At 41.3% G+C, this 15,138-nt stretch overlaps 1 protein-coding gene across 1 annotated transcript in view; it reads left to right on the top strand.

Annotated features, from left to right (window-relative positions):
* KIT (KIT proto-oncogene, receptor tyrosine kinase) overlaps nucleotides 1-14,745 on the top strand; it is a 58,888-nt gene extending 44,143 nt beyond the window's left edge. The window contains exons 14-21 of the mRNA XM_054825080.1: nucleotides 855-1,005; nucleotides 2,790-2,878; nucleotides 3,228-3,355; nucleotides 6,554-6,676; nucleotides 10,221-10,332; nucleotides 10,427-10,526; nucleotides 11,179-11,284; nucleotides 12,428-14,745. Coding sequence (XP_054681055.1) covers nucleotides 855-1,005; nucleotides 2,790-2,878; nucleotides 3,228-3,355; nucleotides 6,554-6,676; nucleotides 10,221-10,332; nucleotides 10,427-10,526; nucleotides 11,179-11,284; nucleotides 12,428-12,553 — 935 coding nt within the window. The 3' untranslated portion in view covers nucleotides 12,554-14,745. The remainder of the gene's footprint in view (nucleotides 1-854; nucleotides 1,006-2,789; nucleotides 2,879-3,227; nucleotides 3,356-6,553; nucleotides 6,677-10,220; nucleotides 10,333-10,426; nucleotides 10,527-11,178; nucleotides 11,285-12,427) is intronic.
* The last annotated feature ends 393 nt before the right edge of the window (nucleotides 14,746-15,138 follow it).

The raw sequence follows: 15,138 nt of genomic DNA on the forward strand, positions 1-15,138 counted from the left end.
AACAGTCGACAAAGTAGACTCACTGGCCTGAGTGCATGTCTGTCTCAGCTGAAAAAAATGTGGCGTCGGTAAGAAAATCCCACCACAAACAGTGCTTTTGCTATTACGAAAGCTATAATTTTTAACTGCAGAAAAATGGAAGTAAACTAGTGAGGTTAGGAAATGGTGGTAGAGAATAACCTTACAGATGAAATAACACGCAGTGCAATTACATATTCAAGGGCCATAGCTGGAGTCATTCACTCAGAAAACATATATTTGATCTATAAACATCCGTGCTGGAGATGACTTGATTCTGCTTTCTGATTTCATTTTAATATTCTGAGACCTTGTGCAATGTAGTTTTCTGTCGCAGCAGGCTGTTCTGTTTGAATGATTTTTCCTATTATACTGCAGAATATAACACTCTACATCATTTCCAAAACATTACTGAAGGAGTGTGAAGCTCTACTGTAAACAGAAGTGAATCAAAAGGATTAATGTTTGAAGCTTGAATTACTCTAACGTTTGGAACAAATAACTTCCTTCAGGAAGTCAGCAAAATCAAACAGATGTGTCTGGCCAGAAACATTATCACGTGAAGAAAAAGACTTACTTGTTTAATTTTTGTACAATGCAATGCTGTTGAGGTGGGGGGGAAATTAATTGGGAGCGACACAGCTTTAGCTGGACAATAGTTGCTGATCTGTGAAGGGGAAGATGCCGAGTTACTTTTCTGTAACTTTGCAAGTCTAGACGGTGCCAGGCAGTGTGATTTTTTATAGCCCAGCGTTGGCTGAATGCTATCTTTATGTAAGGTTTTCTGCTATGAAAACAATACTTACCTGCTTTCTAAACTTCATGTACATCTACAGGTCCCACTCTGGTCATTACAGAGTATTGCTGCTATGGCGATCTTTTAAATTTTCTGAGACGGAAACGGGATTCATTTATTTGTCCAAAACATGAAGAACACGCAGAAACTGCAGTTTACGAGAACCTTTTGCATCAGGCAGAGCCTGCGGCGTAAGTATGACCTGCTGGAACATACTTGTGTTTTTAGAAGATTGGGAAGGAGGAGATATCAAAGTTTATTAGGGACAAGAAATGTGGAGAACCCTTTCATGCAGCAGGCTTTGAAGATTCTTTGCTGTGCAAGGAAATGATTTAATTAAAGAAACGATTTGTACAGTGGGTGGTTTATTCTAACAGAGCGCGACTGATTGTATACACTCTCTTTTACTTCTTTATCAAATTTCCTGTAGTTATCTCATGCAACTCCTTGGCTCCAATCCTTGTACGTATTTGTGTTTATCGTTCCTGTTAAACAGTGGCAATGCTCATTTAGCAGCTTGAATGACAGTTCCCCCAGTGCTGGGGTGTTAATACTCCGAGCTCTCCTAAGTTCCTGCCTTCAGAAATGACTTACAAAATCAAACCAGTGCCTTACAGTATCAGAGGCAAGCTGCCACTGATAACTCACTAGATTTTGTGATGACACGACCTGTGTCACGATTCTGAGATTGCTCTTGTACTTTGTTTTTTTTTTAGTTACTTCATCTGTATATTTTTAACCACTCTGTTTTAGATACCAGCCCAGAGCTCTTTCCAAGTATGTTTCCAAGCAGATTTCCTGCTCACTCCTTCCCTTTGCAAAGCGAGGGAGAAATAACTTACCGAAACCTCGGGGCCGTTACAATACCTGCCCATTGTTATTTTTAGTCTGTTTATTGCCCCAGTGCGCCCATTACTTTGTGTTGGCAGACACAGAGGAATGAGGCAGACCCTTAGGAGGTGGTAAAGTCCTTTGTCCCAGCAAGACGTAATACTGGTTGAAGCTATTTAGATGGATAGCTGGTGATGCCCCATAGAGGTTGGGACCACTGAGGCGATGAACACAAATCTGTGATTTGCCATTGGAGGTGTGCCCTCTTTTCAGTGCAGGAATCTCACTGCTTGAGCACATTTTGTAAACTGAGGTATTAACAGCGGAGTATTTACCAAATTCTCGTATTAGTATTTACTGTAAAGTTGCAGCTGCTAAATGCATCAGATGTGTTTGTGGTGGTGACTAAAGCTATTGGTGATCTCATTACTCCTTTCCATGTTAGCTCTGTGGCTGCATTTATTGTTCATAAACTAAACAGATATTTCAGGCTACAGAAGGGCTATGTATACGAGTTCTAATGACAATGAAGTGAAAAATGCCAAAGTACATCCATCATTTCTAAAGGTGGCTAACTGTGTATTTATAAACCACGTAGTATGAAAATCTGTACATTTGAATTATATATAGCAATAAGAAAACTTAAAAAATGTAGCAGATGGCTGTCCCAATCCTCGGCTGATTCTTCGAAATACATACGAATCCCCTTTGGAACTTGGGAATCTCTGAATATAACATTTTTTACCATTTCTCTTCTGCATTTCAATTGCCACTTGAGTTGCTGAAATATTCTGGTAGAAGTTGGCCTAAGCAGAAGAAGGACGCACTAGCAGATCCTGTGAAACATCTGGATGTTAATTTATAGAGAGCAAAGTCTGTATAAACAGTATATGTATGAAAGGTTTTGTTTGCTCACCTAAGCCAAACTCCAAACTTTGAGATACATCATTAGCTGTACTGACAGACCTCTCTTTCTGTACAGGCCTTTCCTTCATCTTTTTTTACACACCCATGAGTTTCCAATCCGCTGATCATTTGTAAAGCATGATATTCAGAAGGCTGGCATAACCTTGGCTTTTTGTTTGGATGGCTTTTGAGAACTTTTTCACTAAACTATGTTTAATTTCATCTGCTGTCTCAACAGTGATGTTGCCAATGAGTACATGGACATGAAACCAGGAGTGTCGTATGCAGTCCCGCCAAAAGCTGATAAAAAGCGACCAGTGAAGTCTGGTGAGTACAGTGAAGAGGTTTACTGTTTGCTGGTGGGAGTGCAGAGAGAGGGGCTTCATGGATTTTTTCAGTTTTATCAGACTTTTCTCTCGTGGATGGGGATACAATTAAAACATTAATTGATATGAGAAGGCTTGAGAAAGAACAGTATGCTAAATTACAGTGTCTTGAATTTCTCCACACTTAAATGGGGTATCAGGATTATTTTTTGTGTTTTGGCAATGGGCTATTTACATGACTCTAGTCTGGTACTTATTCAGATCACTGTTAGGTTTAATGTTAAGACAACTGTGTTTCTAAATGATTACACTTGCTCCGTTCAAAAGCGGTTGTTGTTTATATTGCGTAGGATCCTACACTGATCAGGATGTTACCCTTTCTATGTTGGAAGATGATGAACTTGCTCTAGATGTCGAAGATCTACTAAGCTTTTCTTACCAGGTGGCAAAGGGCATGAGCTTCCTTGCCTCCAAAAACGTAAGTTCAGAATTTGTCAGAGCTGGACAGAATCAGTAGATTTCTGATTTCCTTTAGCATCACTTTCAGTGTTCTAATGTGATCCACATGTTTGAATGCTGAATATTTCTGTGTTCTTTTCAACAAGCACTACAAACTGATATGCTGCTTGTTGTACTCGAAGCTTTGGCTAATGTTGGAGTTCTGTACTGTGCTCATTGGCCAAAAGTGTTGTTTTATATCCCATAAAACAGAATGTAGGGTGCACAGTAGTCAATGTGAAGCAGTGCTATTGCATATCCACAGTTCAGGCTAGTAGCATCAGTGGCCTTGCTCATGAACAGAAACTAGTCATAGAAATGTCAAGAGAAGAGACAGAAGAGAGGAATTGCTGCAAATTATGTTTGCTGCATCCCGAGGCTCCACTGATCAATAATGTCATGTGTTGGGAGGTGGCAGGCACAGCTGAGCCCTGCCTAGCTTGGGTGGTGCCTCTTACGGGTTTGATCTTCAGCCCTTCATTTCCTGGAGCGCACATGTAGTTTCAGGAGAACTCCTGATGGCTTTGGAGGCAGTGAAACCCATAGGAACCCCGAGGAGTTATTTCTTCAGTCTTCTCTGGTGTGTGGGAATTTAATGGAATTCAGGAAAGAACTGGAAACCCAACATGTGGACGCCTTCAAAAACAATTAAATGATGAGAGTTTAAGATTTATTCTCCATGGCATTGCTGGAGAGTTTACAAACTGAAGAGCAGTATGAAGACAGCTGCAAAGCTATTTGCATGATTTTTAAACAGCACTGCTCTTGCTACTTCTCTCATGCAGAATACTGCCTTGAACAGGGGAGCTATCACATTGTGTGCTTTTTTTTTAGCAGTGTGGCTCAATGCACAGGATATGTCTTGGTTATTAATTTTCTGGAAAGATAAAGTCAGCCTAGAGACCCACAAAGAATCTTCATTGGCTACCCTGAGCATAATAGACATTTCTCCGAGTTTCATAGGAGAGGTATTGATAACAGAGAAGGATTTATAAAGAATAGAAGTCTTCAGCACAGCATAATTATGATCTTCCTATGGTGGTTCTTACATTTTATTGGAAAAATGTCGTTTAACATGTAAACATTGTAACTAATATCGACACAGGATAGTACAGGTGCACCTTGGATAAATTGCAAAACCAAACTTATGCAATTTAAGGAAAATAAGATAATCCTGGGATCCTGTGTTAGTAGTGGGAAATGTGGCCCTAATTCTGCTTCAAAGGAAGTCCACATTAAAACTTGCTATTGCACTTGTTTTTTCCCCTACTGTTTCTCCTTTCCTTTTGTTTTTTTTTCATCTATCAAAAGCTTCAAACCAGGCCTGACAGGCAAACAGATTATATTACAGATTTTAATGGCTTTAATCAGGCTCCTGCATCCTTCACTATTCAGGACATTCAGTGCTTAACACACATACTTTTTATTTCTTCTTATTTTCCTGTAGAATAGCCCCAGGATTTGCTATGCGTCATTCCCAGTGCCTGTTTTCTTTATAGTCTTCCCATTGATACGAACGGACACCGTGGCATTGGGTAGCAAAAGCAATAATGAACATAACACCACCTCACTGTGAGATTGGGAAGTGACGTGCAGTATCGCTTTGGCAGTGCAGAATTAACAGCTTTATCACAGAATTAAGTTGCACTGCATTAACACATTACTGTGCTTGGTCCTCTTCGGCCATTGTGTACATACACACTCTTAGCTCCAGCCAGTAAATGCAGTGTAGTGTGGGCTGATGGATAAGATGCCTCAGATTGCCTCATACTGTCGGGAAAGGAGGGTCCACACAGACCAGCAGTGCAGAGTGCCCTGCTACTCCTCTGCAACTTGCTTGTGAATCAAGGCTCAGAGGCATAAAAGTGCCAGAGTCGGCACAGGAGCCTGTCCTGGGGGCATAATTCCCTTGTTAAGCACATGGTGCCATAGTCATAAGACAGGGCTTCCTTCAATGGACAAAGTATTCAATGCAAACTGCGCTGATTCTGGGGGAACAAGGCGGAGACGTGCTGGGTGCTTGGCCATTCCTTCACTTTACTGCTTCAGTGCAGTAATTTTCTTATGCAAAGTGAAGAATATGTTGGATTGGGAGGTGAAGGAGAGTCCCCTGAGACAGTAATTGTCATTAAGAATAGTTCCTTTTGTATGTATGCAAAAGGGACAGAGATTAAGTTGCGTATGCAACCTGCAGTTATCATTTTCTGAGTTTGATTTGCATAATTGTTGGTATTTTAAGTCATTTTTTGTAGGTAACTCATAAAGTTTTGTATTTCAAGGAAAAAAATGAAGAGAAAAATTGAACCATCTTCAGCTGTTTTTTGGAAAGCTGTGACCTATGTATTATATACCATCAGTAAAGTGGGAGCTTAACGCTCTCCTTTCCAGATGGAAAAAGGGATCATTTTGTTAGGGAACTACCTCCATTCTCTAACAAATGCAGATGGGCTCCACAGTTGCATACAAAGAAAACGCAACTGCTGGGAAACTGAGGCACACTTCTGGAGCTGCAGTTACAAACACATGCACACTTCTCAACTGAAAACTGGACTTTAGCTAGCTCACCAAACGCATGACTATTCATTGAAAGATACTGGCACTTGAAAATTTCCAGTATTTTCAAATACTTAGGCCTGCTTATAAAACTCTCTTAGGTACTTAATAATTCAAGTCTTCCAGAGGAGTATTTTTGAAATGGAATTTATTTTCCTGATTTGTGTGCTTTGAAGTTGTTACCATCATTTTGCCTATTTTCAGCTTTTCAGCACTTTCCCCTCAACCACAATAGCCACCTAATAAAAGGTTGGAATTATTTTAGAAACAAACCACATTTTCCCCTTATGTGTCCTGTGTTAGGAAACAAGCCAGTGATTTTTTGATAGAAAGTCAGAGAAAAACTGACTGCAACACGTCAAACACTAGAAAATTCAAAGTGACTGCAAGTGGTCTTTTCTAAACTAAATGCATAGACAACGATAACCATGTGGATCAATGTCAAGATAGTAAAGATACTACACCAGAATGTTTAGTAAGCTTACTAACACATGGCTTCATCATGACTTTAAGCTTGCCATAGAATGCATAATGCAGTAAGTTATATAGCTAAGTAAATGTGTAACCAAGCAACAGCCTGTTAAGGATATTATAAACCAGCTTTGTTTGTCTGTTTGTTATTTAGTGCATTCATAGGGATCTGGCTGCAAGAAATATTCTTCTCACTCATGGTCGAATAACAAAAATCTGTGACTTTGGCCTGGCAAGAGACATAAGGAATGACTCAAATTATGTGGTCAAAGGAAACGTAAGTATATATGACATTTTATCCACCTGTTTTAAGTTAGGGGAGTTTCTGTTGTCTTGACTTGGAAAGAAAAGTCTTTCTTAGTTAGGCAGAAATGCAGATGTCCCAATTCTAATATATATCTGTGCTGGTCAGGAACATTACGAGGGATGATTCCTGATGTAGATGTGTGTGCTGATAAAAAACCCTTGGTATATACATGTTGTTACACTGGAAAAAATGTGCTGGATTTTGAATGTGTGTTATAGTGGAGGAGCTGTTTTTGCTGCACCAATATAACGCCCAGTCTTTCTGTTATATCTGAACATACTAAAAGTTACAGCTCTGTGAGTAATTGCAAGTTTTGCTGTTAGAATATTCTGATAGCGCAATCCTAAATATAATTGTTTTGAAACTTTTTCTCTGGGCATTGCTATATTTGTCCATTACTGGAATAGTTTATTTTTACGAATAGCTAAATAATCAGGGGTTTGCATCCTGTTCTTTGCTATAAAACATCACTCAGACAATGGGGACTGGATTCTTAAGTGTAAATTGATTGATTAGAGCATAGTGGGAGGCAAAAAAGTCTTCGTTTTCCCTGATTCCATATACAGATTTTAATCTCCTGTGTGTAACAAATACAGCTTTAACTTGCAGCTATAGTTCAAACCCTGTAACAGGTTGGAACAAGAAACTATATTTTGATGAGAAAAGTTTAAAACCTCCTGTGTAGAAAAGTACCAATCACCCTAGTACCTACTAGACCTCTGGAGGGATACAAAGACACTGAAGTGGCACAGATTACCTTCGCAGCACTCAAAGTCCCCTTTAAAGTGCTAGTGCAGTAAAAGGAGCCCTACTACAAAAGAAAATCGAGCTTGTCTGTGGCTAAGCTGGAACAGTGTGCTACAAAGTATGGCTATTTTGCATCTCAAACTGATTTGCGCTGCCTGGATTAGTGTTTTAAGTCTGTGTCAGTTACGGGCAGCCAGCCACTGCCTTCAGAGTACACATGCTTTCACTTGCACCGTTTTTCAAAGAAGAGAAAATCTGTGTTCAACAAGGCAACCCTCCTCCCCAGCCCAGCTGAGTGCTCCACGGTCAGGGGCTGGTTGTTAGTTAGGGACTTGACAAAACACGAACTGCAGCTTGCCCATCCTGGCTTTGGGCAAACTGGCGAAGAGAGAAAATCCCACACCTGAGCATTTCTCACCAAAGTAGTTTGCCATGCTCAGTTAACTCAGTCAGTCCATGACATCTCAGGTATCTGAGATACCTCTGCTGCTCTGCTGTCACCCAACAGTCCCTGATGTCCCAGGTACCTGCAGCATCCCTGTTTTAGGCTATGGGAGAGACAAATTTATTGATTGTCTTCAAAAACAATGTTGGTACCAGCCACTGGCTGCCTAGAAGTTGAGGTTAGGGGACAATAGGAGCTGAAATAATTCAGGAATGGCTGCCCTGGCAAAATATTGACTGGCATTTAGTGTAAGAAAGCTGCTTTCAGGATCAAGTCAGGAGCTGCTTGATCAGTCAAGGCTCCTGGGAGTGGGAAGTGCAAACCAGCAGCTTAGGAGGGAAGCGGCCAGTAAGTAATTTTTACTTGTCTAGGCTAGCCTTTAAGTTTCTTGAGTTGCCTGAGAATAGAATTTTACGTAGCCTGAAAGGGTCAGAGGAGGATAGGCTGCACCTGCCTGGGGAGAGAGGAAGCAGTGGCTGCAGAAGGCATCTAGTTGCATCTGGCCTGATCTTAAAGCAGATCAGGGCGCTGGGGCATCGCTAGTGGTGAACACTGCTGGGAGACAGTGCTGCTGACAGCAGCTGGGGGCTTGGCCAGGAAGAGTGTTTGGTCTCTGTGGTGTTCAGGAAATAAACAACTCTGGTTGCCGCTCTGGTGAGCCAGCTCGGGTGAGCCATGCCAAATGCTGCCTTTCCTCTGCCTCATTTCTTTTCCTTTACATTTACCTCCTTTTCTCTTGGGTCTCCTTTCCTTACAAGACATCAAGGCTCTTCTCTATAGTATGGTTGAAATATATCTTTGGACATATCATTGCAAGACCACTTAAAAGGAAGAGGTCTGGATTCTCCCACAGCAGGACAAATGCTTAGGACAGAAGCCTGACTGACTGCTACAGTCAGAACAGGAAAGGGCAAAGCAGGGAGAGGAAAGTGGAAACAAATCCCAAGGCTCTCTGTGCCCTTTCCTCTGCTCCAGTTAGCATTCCCGAGGGATGTCTATCCCCACACAAACTTAGGAAAAGTCATAGAATCATAGAATTGTTTTGGTTGGAAAAGACCTTTAAGATCATTAAGTCAACCGTTAACCTAGCACTGCTAGTCCACCACTAAACCACATACTTAGGCACCACATATACACGTATTTTAAAAACCTCCAGGGATGATGACTCAACCACTTCCCTGGGCAGCCTGCTCCAGAGCTTGACAACCCATCAGTGAAGAATTTTTTCCTTATATCCAATCTAAACCTCCCCTGGCACAACTTGAGGCCATTTCCTCTTGTCCTATCACTTGTTACTTGGGAGAAGAGACTGACACCCACCTGGCTACAACCTCCTCTCAGGTAGTTGTAGAGAGTGATAAGGTCTCCCCTCAGCCTCCTTTTCTCCAGGCTAAACCACCCCAGTTTCCTCAGCTACTACTCATAAGACTTGTGCTCTAGAGCCTTCACCAGCTTTGTTCCCCTTCTCTGGCCTCACCAGTGCTGACTACAGGGGCACAATCACTTCACTACTCCTGCTGGCCACACTTTTTCTGATACAAGCCAGGATGCTGTTGGCCTTCTTGGCCACTTGAGCACATTGCCAACTCATATTCAGCTGGGTGTCGACCAGCACACCCAGGTCCTTTTCTGCCAGGCAGCTTTCCAGCCACTCTTCCCCAAGCCTGTAGCATTGCCTGGGGTTGTTGTGACCCAAGTGCAGGACCCGGCAATGAGCCTTGTTGAACCTCATACAGTTGGCCTTGGCCCATCGATCCAGCCTGTCCAGATCCCTCTGTAGAGCCTTCCTACCCTCAAGCAGATCAATACTCCTGTCCAAAATATATATGTCAATATATATTTCTTTCATGTGAATTTTCTTTTTTTTTCTGATATACTGAGGAGCTAAAGCACATGTCTTAACTGTTGGTTAAAGCCATGAAGCATCTTAACTATGTGAATCTCATCTGTTTGCCTATGGTAGCCAGTCAATGGAAGCAGACTTGCATGTTTTCATAAGGAACCATGCCATGGTCATATATATTTATTTTGCTCTGACTTCCTGCCATCCCTTACAAACAAGACAGAAGGAATGACACAGTATACAAAAAATTAGAGTGCAAGGAACTGCACAAGTTTGGTAGACCCACAGAAACATGGATCAATAACCATTCAGCACTTGGAGACTCTAAAATGCTGAGATTTCCATTTTTGGTTGGATACTTCTGTTTTTGACTTAACAAGTATTTAAAGCACATAAGAAGTAGAAAAGGTTAATTTTATCCTCTAAATTTTGTATGCTTTATGTCCGTTGTCTTCATTTATTCCGTTTTCCCTGGAAAGGCTCGTCTTCCTGTGAAGTGGATGGCACCTGAAAGTATTTTCAATTGTGTCTACACCTTTGAGAGTGACGTCTGGTCTTATGGGATATTGCTTTGGGAGCTCTTTTCTTTAGGTAAGCTCCTTCAAGATCTGTACGGGGGGTTTCTGTTTCATCTTGGTTTTACTGCAGATGCAGAAATCTTGTTGCTCACGTGCTCTCTCAACAGGAAGCAGCCCATATCCAGGGATGCCCGTGGACTCCAAGTTCTATAAAATGATCAAGGAGGGATACAGGATGTTCAGCCCTGAGTGTGCACCACCTGAAATGTAAGCAAGCAACCAGCACCTCTAATCACCCAGCATCAGCAATGATGCAAAGGAAGGGAAGCTTCCATTCTTGCATTAAGGCTCATTGCACTGCCTCATTGTCTTTTTTCATGTTTTTTTCACTTTTAAAATAATTCATGTACTCCTAACTAGGGGAATACATGCCTGTGTTGTTACAAGCAATGAAATACACTCATACCTTGTACCATCTGATCACTTTGTCATGGCATCTGCTTCGTGTCAATAAATTATTGACAGATCACAGAACATAATTAAACTTTTTTAATTCAGATAAAGCAGTCAGTGAGATGTATCACCAGACTGTACAGCATCTGCATTTGTGCTGTACTTCCTGACAGCAAGAGGACTGGCTACTGATCATCTTTATGAGCCATCCTTAATTCACTGTTTTGTAAATGGATTGGCACTTAACAAGCTGTCAAAGAAAACTGTGTCCAGATGCTCCCATTAGTATTAAGACCTTTGTTGTCACAAGCACAGTTGTTAGCAGCACTATTTCTATTCTTAAAAGTCATTTAAAGAAGGTAAACTGTGGGACTGGGTCACATTTTTCTTTGAAATAATAATGGAGGTGACATAAGAGCTCTAAGGCTTTCCTCATGAGCGGTACTTAATTTCAGTATCTTTGCAGGTATGACATAATGAAGAGTTGCTGGGATGCTGATCCTTTACAGAGACCCACATTTAAACAAATTGTACAGCTGATAGAGCAGCAGCTTTCAGATAATGCTCCCCGGGTAAGTTATGGATCATCAGTTTTTTGGAGTTGCAGCAGTTTCAAGCAAGACGTTAGACTAGAACAGTGAGGAGCAAAGAGCCAGGGCATTTCATTAATTTTGTAGTATTATTTATGTAGCTTTGTACTGTCAGTTTGGGTGGTAGGAGTGATGTCTGGGCTACTCACTTCTGCTTAGTTGTGCCATTAGACAGTAGCTGTCTAAGCCCATACCCAAAACGTACCAGCTGGAGAAGACTCTTTGCATGGTTGATGTTTCTCACTCAAAATAGACCTGGCACAACAATTTTGATGTTACAAAATGCAATGGCACTGCATAAATTCATCTTATCTTAAACTACAAAAAATTGTAGTAGTCTGGGACACATCTCAGAAGTGAAGTATATTTAGCTTTTATTAGAAAAGCTTTCTGGATGAAGGGTTTGAGCTTTCACTGCTCTTCTGCCTCTTCTCTCTGGCTTCCCCTAGCTCTATTTATATACCTTGGAGGTATGTCATGACAAACTCTATTCACTGCTCTTTTGACTATTCCCTAGTAAAAGCTTTTTCTGAGAGGATAACTGGACAAAACAATCCAAATAAAAATTGGAGGCACAGCAGAAATTTGGATTTTCTCTCGCAATGACATTCTGTGTTACTGGGGTTTAAAACCTGGTTTAAAAATAAAGCTTCCTTTTACCTTCTGGATGCCTTGTTTGGGCACAGAGTACATGGTTTCCTGACAATTTGCGAAAAGAGGAAACTGAAAGCTGCTAGTATTCGATTGCATCCTGTAGCATATTTTTGGCAGGTGCAGGCCTTACTAAAACAAAAGCAAGAATGTGAAGGAAATATTAGTGAGGTTTCTGGAGGAGTTTAGTAATAACCCGAGCTGCATTTTTTCAAGTTCAGTTGAAATTTGGCATGCAGTTGGAAGCTGCAGTGCTGTTAATAACTGAGATTGAGGTTCTTGATTCTTTAAAAGAGCAGTTAAGCCCAAAACCTTTTGAAACTCTCTTTAGATGTGCAATGAAACACCTGAGCTGGAACCCTTCCACAGCAGTGTGTAGTACACAGAGGGAAGAGGGTGGGAAAGGAGAGCTCTCCAACTATACATGAAGGGAGCAGTCTGCAGAGCATTGATACCAGTCTTTGGCTTCTGCAGGTTTATGGGAACTTCTCAACTCCACCTTCTAGTCAAGGAAACGCTCCAGATCACTCGGTGAGGATTAACTCGGTGGGTAGCAGTGCTTCATCTACTCAGCCTCTCCTGGTACGTGAAGATGTTTGAGTGGCATCTGGAAGAAGAGAAGCCCAGATGTATTAGCTGTTTGTATTGTGCAGGGGGTGAGAGAGGGACGACTTCAATAATTTCTTTTACTTTTACTCACTACTACCACTGTGTAGCTGAAACGTTGTTGTAATGCTGTCCTTTACCACACACTGTTACACATAAACTTAATCTGCTGAGCACGGTTACAGGCATCATTGCAATGTTAACTGAAGCTGTATATATTTTGCTATATTGTGTGTATTTGCAGTAGAGAGCCAGATCTGAAGAAAAAAAAAACAACCAACAAAAGAAATCCTGAGCCAGGGTGTGGAACGAGATGACTGCAGATTGTATCTGCAGTGATCCTTCTCTGGATCTGTGCCTGGAAGGCGTACAGTCATTTTCTAGTTAATTTTGTTTTGCTGAGTTTAAGAAATAAACGAATATGAAGCTAATGGCTTTGCAAACCCCTTTCCACATCCAAGCCTGAGAAGCTTTCCCAGGCAGGTATCGTACGTTGGAGGCCAGTGCAGATGCTGTATGTACCTGGGCAAGAGAGGTGAAGGGACTGAGACCCTTCCAAAGTTGGTCTGCACAGCAGCAAACCCTCCCAGGAGCTCTGGGCTTTGAAGCAGAGGAGAGGAGAAGAGCGTGGATCTTCATCTTTATTTCCCACCCATGCTGTCAGCCTTGCAGACCGGTCGTGAGGTTTCTGTGGGTACATGCACTACTTCCCACTGGCTCGTTCCCCACCAGGGACGGCTCTGTCCATCGCTGGGTCTCACCCCACCACGGACCCTGAGCGGCTCCTGCGCCCCCCTGCCTTGGGAGCCTGAGGGCTTCAATGCTTGTTTTGCTAATAGTTATGTCCAAAAGTGTTCACCAAAGATAGGTGAGCCTTGCCAAGTTGGTCAAAATAGAGGAGGAGGGCTGCTTCCAGTAAACTGTGTCTGGAGGAGAGGCCGTTTAACGAGTCATCTTATCTAAGCGAGAGCAGAGGCAAAAAATTCTGTCCTGGGGGCCCTTTCTTTATCTTGTCCTACCCAGGTGAATCTTTCCCACAGGCAGGCTTGGATAGTGCTAACTGGAAAGGGCTTTTTTCCCCCCACCCCGAGTCATTTCATCTTTCTATAGTAGTCCAGAGATCATAACGAAGAAGAGTCTAACTGGGAAGCGCTGAATTTATGAATGGGATAAAAGAAAGAATCCCTTCAGTCTTGTCTGACAGACATAAGGCTTTGGGGTCAGTATCTGTTGAGCCCGGGGTTGTGCTCAAGTACCTTCTAACCCCTTTTCTTCCCATCAGAAACACTGCTAGTTCTTTTCTTCCTTTGTTTCTGTCCCCTAGAAATTAGTAAAGGCATTGAGAGAAGCATTTGTCAGAGGCAGAGTACTAGTTAAGTACCTATTTATTTACAATGCACTTAAGCACTCTGTAACTTATACTTTACCAGGATTTTGGTTGAGTTTACATGCAATTTAAATGTGTAACTAACTGCCCAAATGCAAGGTAATTGTAAATACACACACTGGTAGTATATTTTGGGTTATGTTGAATACCACGTTCCTTCTATGACTGTGCATTTGGTTTATTGTTACAGAAATCCGTCTTTCAGAGTTAAGTCAAAAATTAGCCATTTGCACTGAACTTACCTAGGCTGTTGCACCTTTCCAAAGTTAGCCAGTTGTTTGGAGGCACTCTTATGCATACTTGTTGTTGAGCATTTTCAGTTTTAATACTATAAAAGCTCTTTCGTAACGTGTTGGCTTTCAGAGCAACTGTAGACAAACTAGTTGTTATAATTATAGATGTCTCGGTACTTTACAGACACTTAGGTGAAAGAGGTTTGGGTTTTTTCGTTCTTGAAATTTATATTTTTATAATTTGGGGATTTTTGAAACTTATTTTGCAATGGCTTGTTGTTTTGAATGGGTTTATGCATTGTTTTTGTAAATATGGAAATGTAGCAATAATGTCCTTTTGACTATTCTCAGTCCTTGAGTCTCAAAAATATTTTTTTATATATATATATATATGCAAAAACTATATGTATAAATATGTAAGTGTTTGAAAGTTTATGAAACACTTATGGATATGTTGCTTGGTTGTAGAATTGCAGTTCAGAAAAGTTCAAATAAATCTGTAAATATGTATTCAAATGCTACCGATGTGTACTATGTTAAGATGGAATATTTTCATGTAAGTCTTAATAAATTCTTGGGTTGAAGCAAAATCTCAGTGTCTGGCCACACAGCTGTCACGTTGGGCATTCTGAAACAATTTTGCCAATGTGTGCCAGAAAATCTTAATGTTTATTTGTTAGAAAAGTTCTTTACCTGTGACTATATGGGACAGATACTTGGAAACTTGGATGTAGCTTTATTCTGGAAAAAATTGCAACTAGAAGATTGATCCTGCAGACTGTTGATGCAGTTTGTATGTCATGAATAGTATTACTTAAAACTGAAAAAAATATCTCGGTGTTATTAAGGGTATGGTTGTAGAGGCAGTCGGAGCCACTCAAAGGCTGCAGTGATGCCGAATATTCCCCCTTCGCTCAAACTCACGCACGCGTGCACACTCTTGTCCCCTCCTGCAAGCT

Source organism: Grus americana, chromosome 4, assembly GCF_028858705.1.
Source record: "Grus americana isolate bGruAme1 chromosome 4, bGruAme1.mat, whole genome shotgun sequence".
NCBI classification, from domain to species: domain Eukaryota; kingdom Metazoa; phylum Chordata; class Aves; order Gruiformes; family Gruidae; genus Grus; species Grus americana.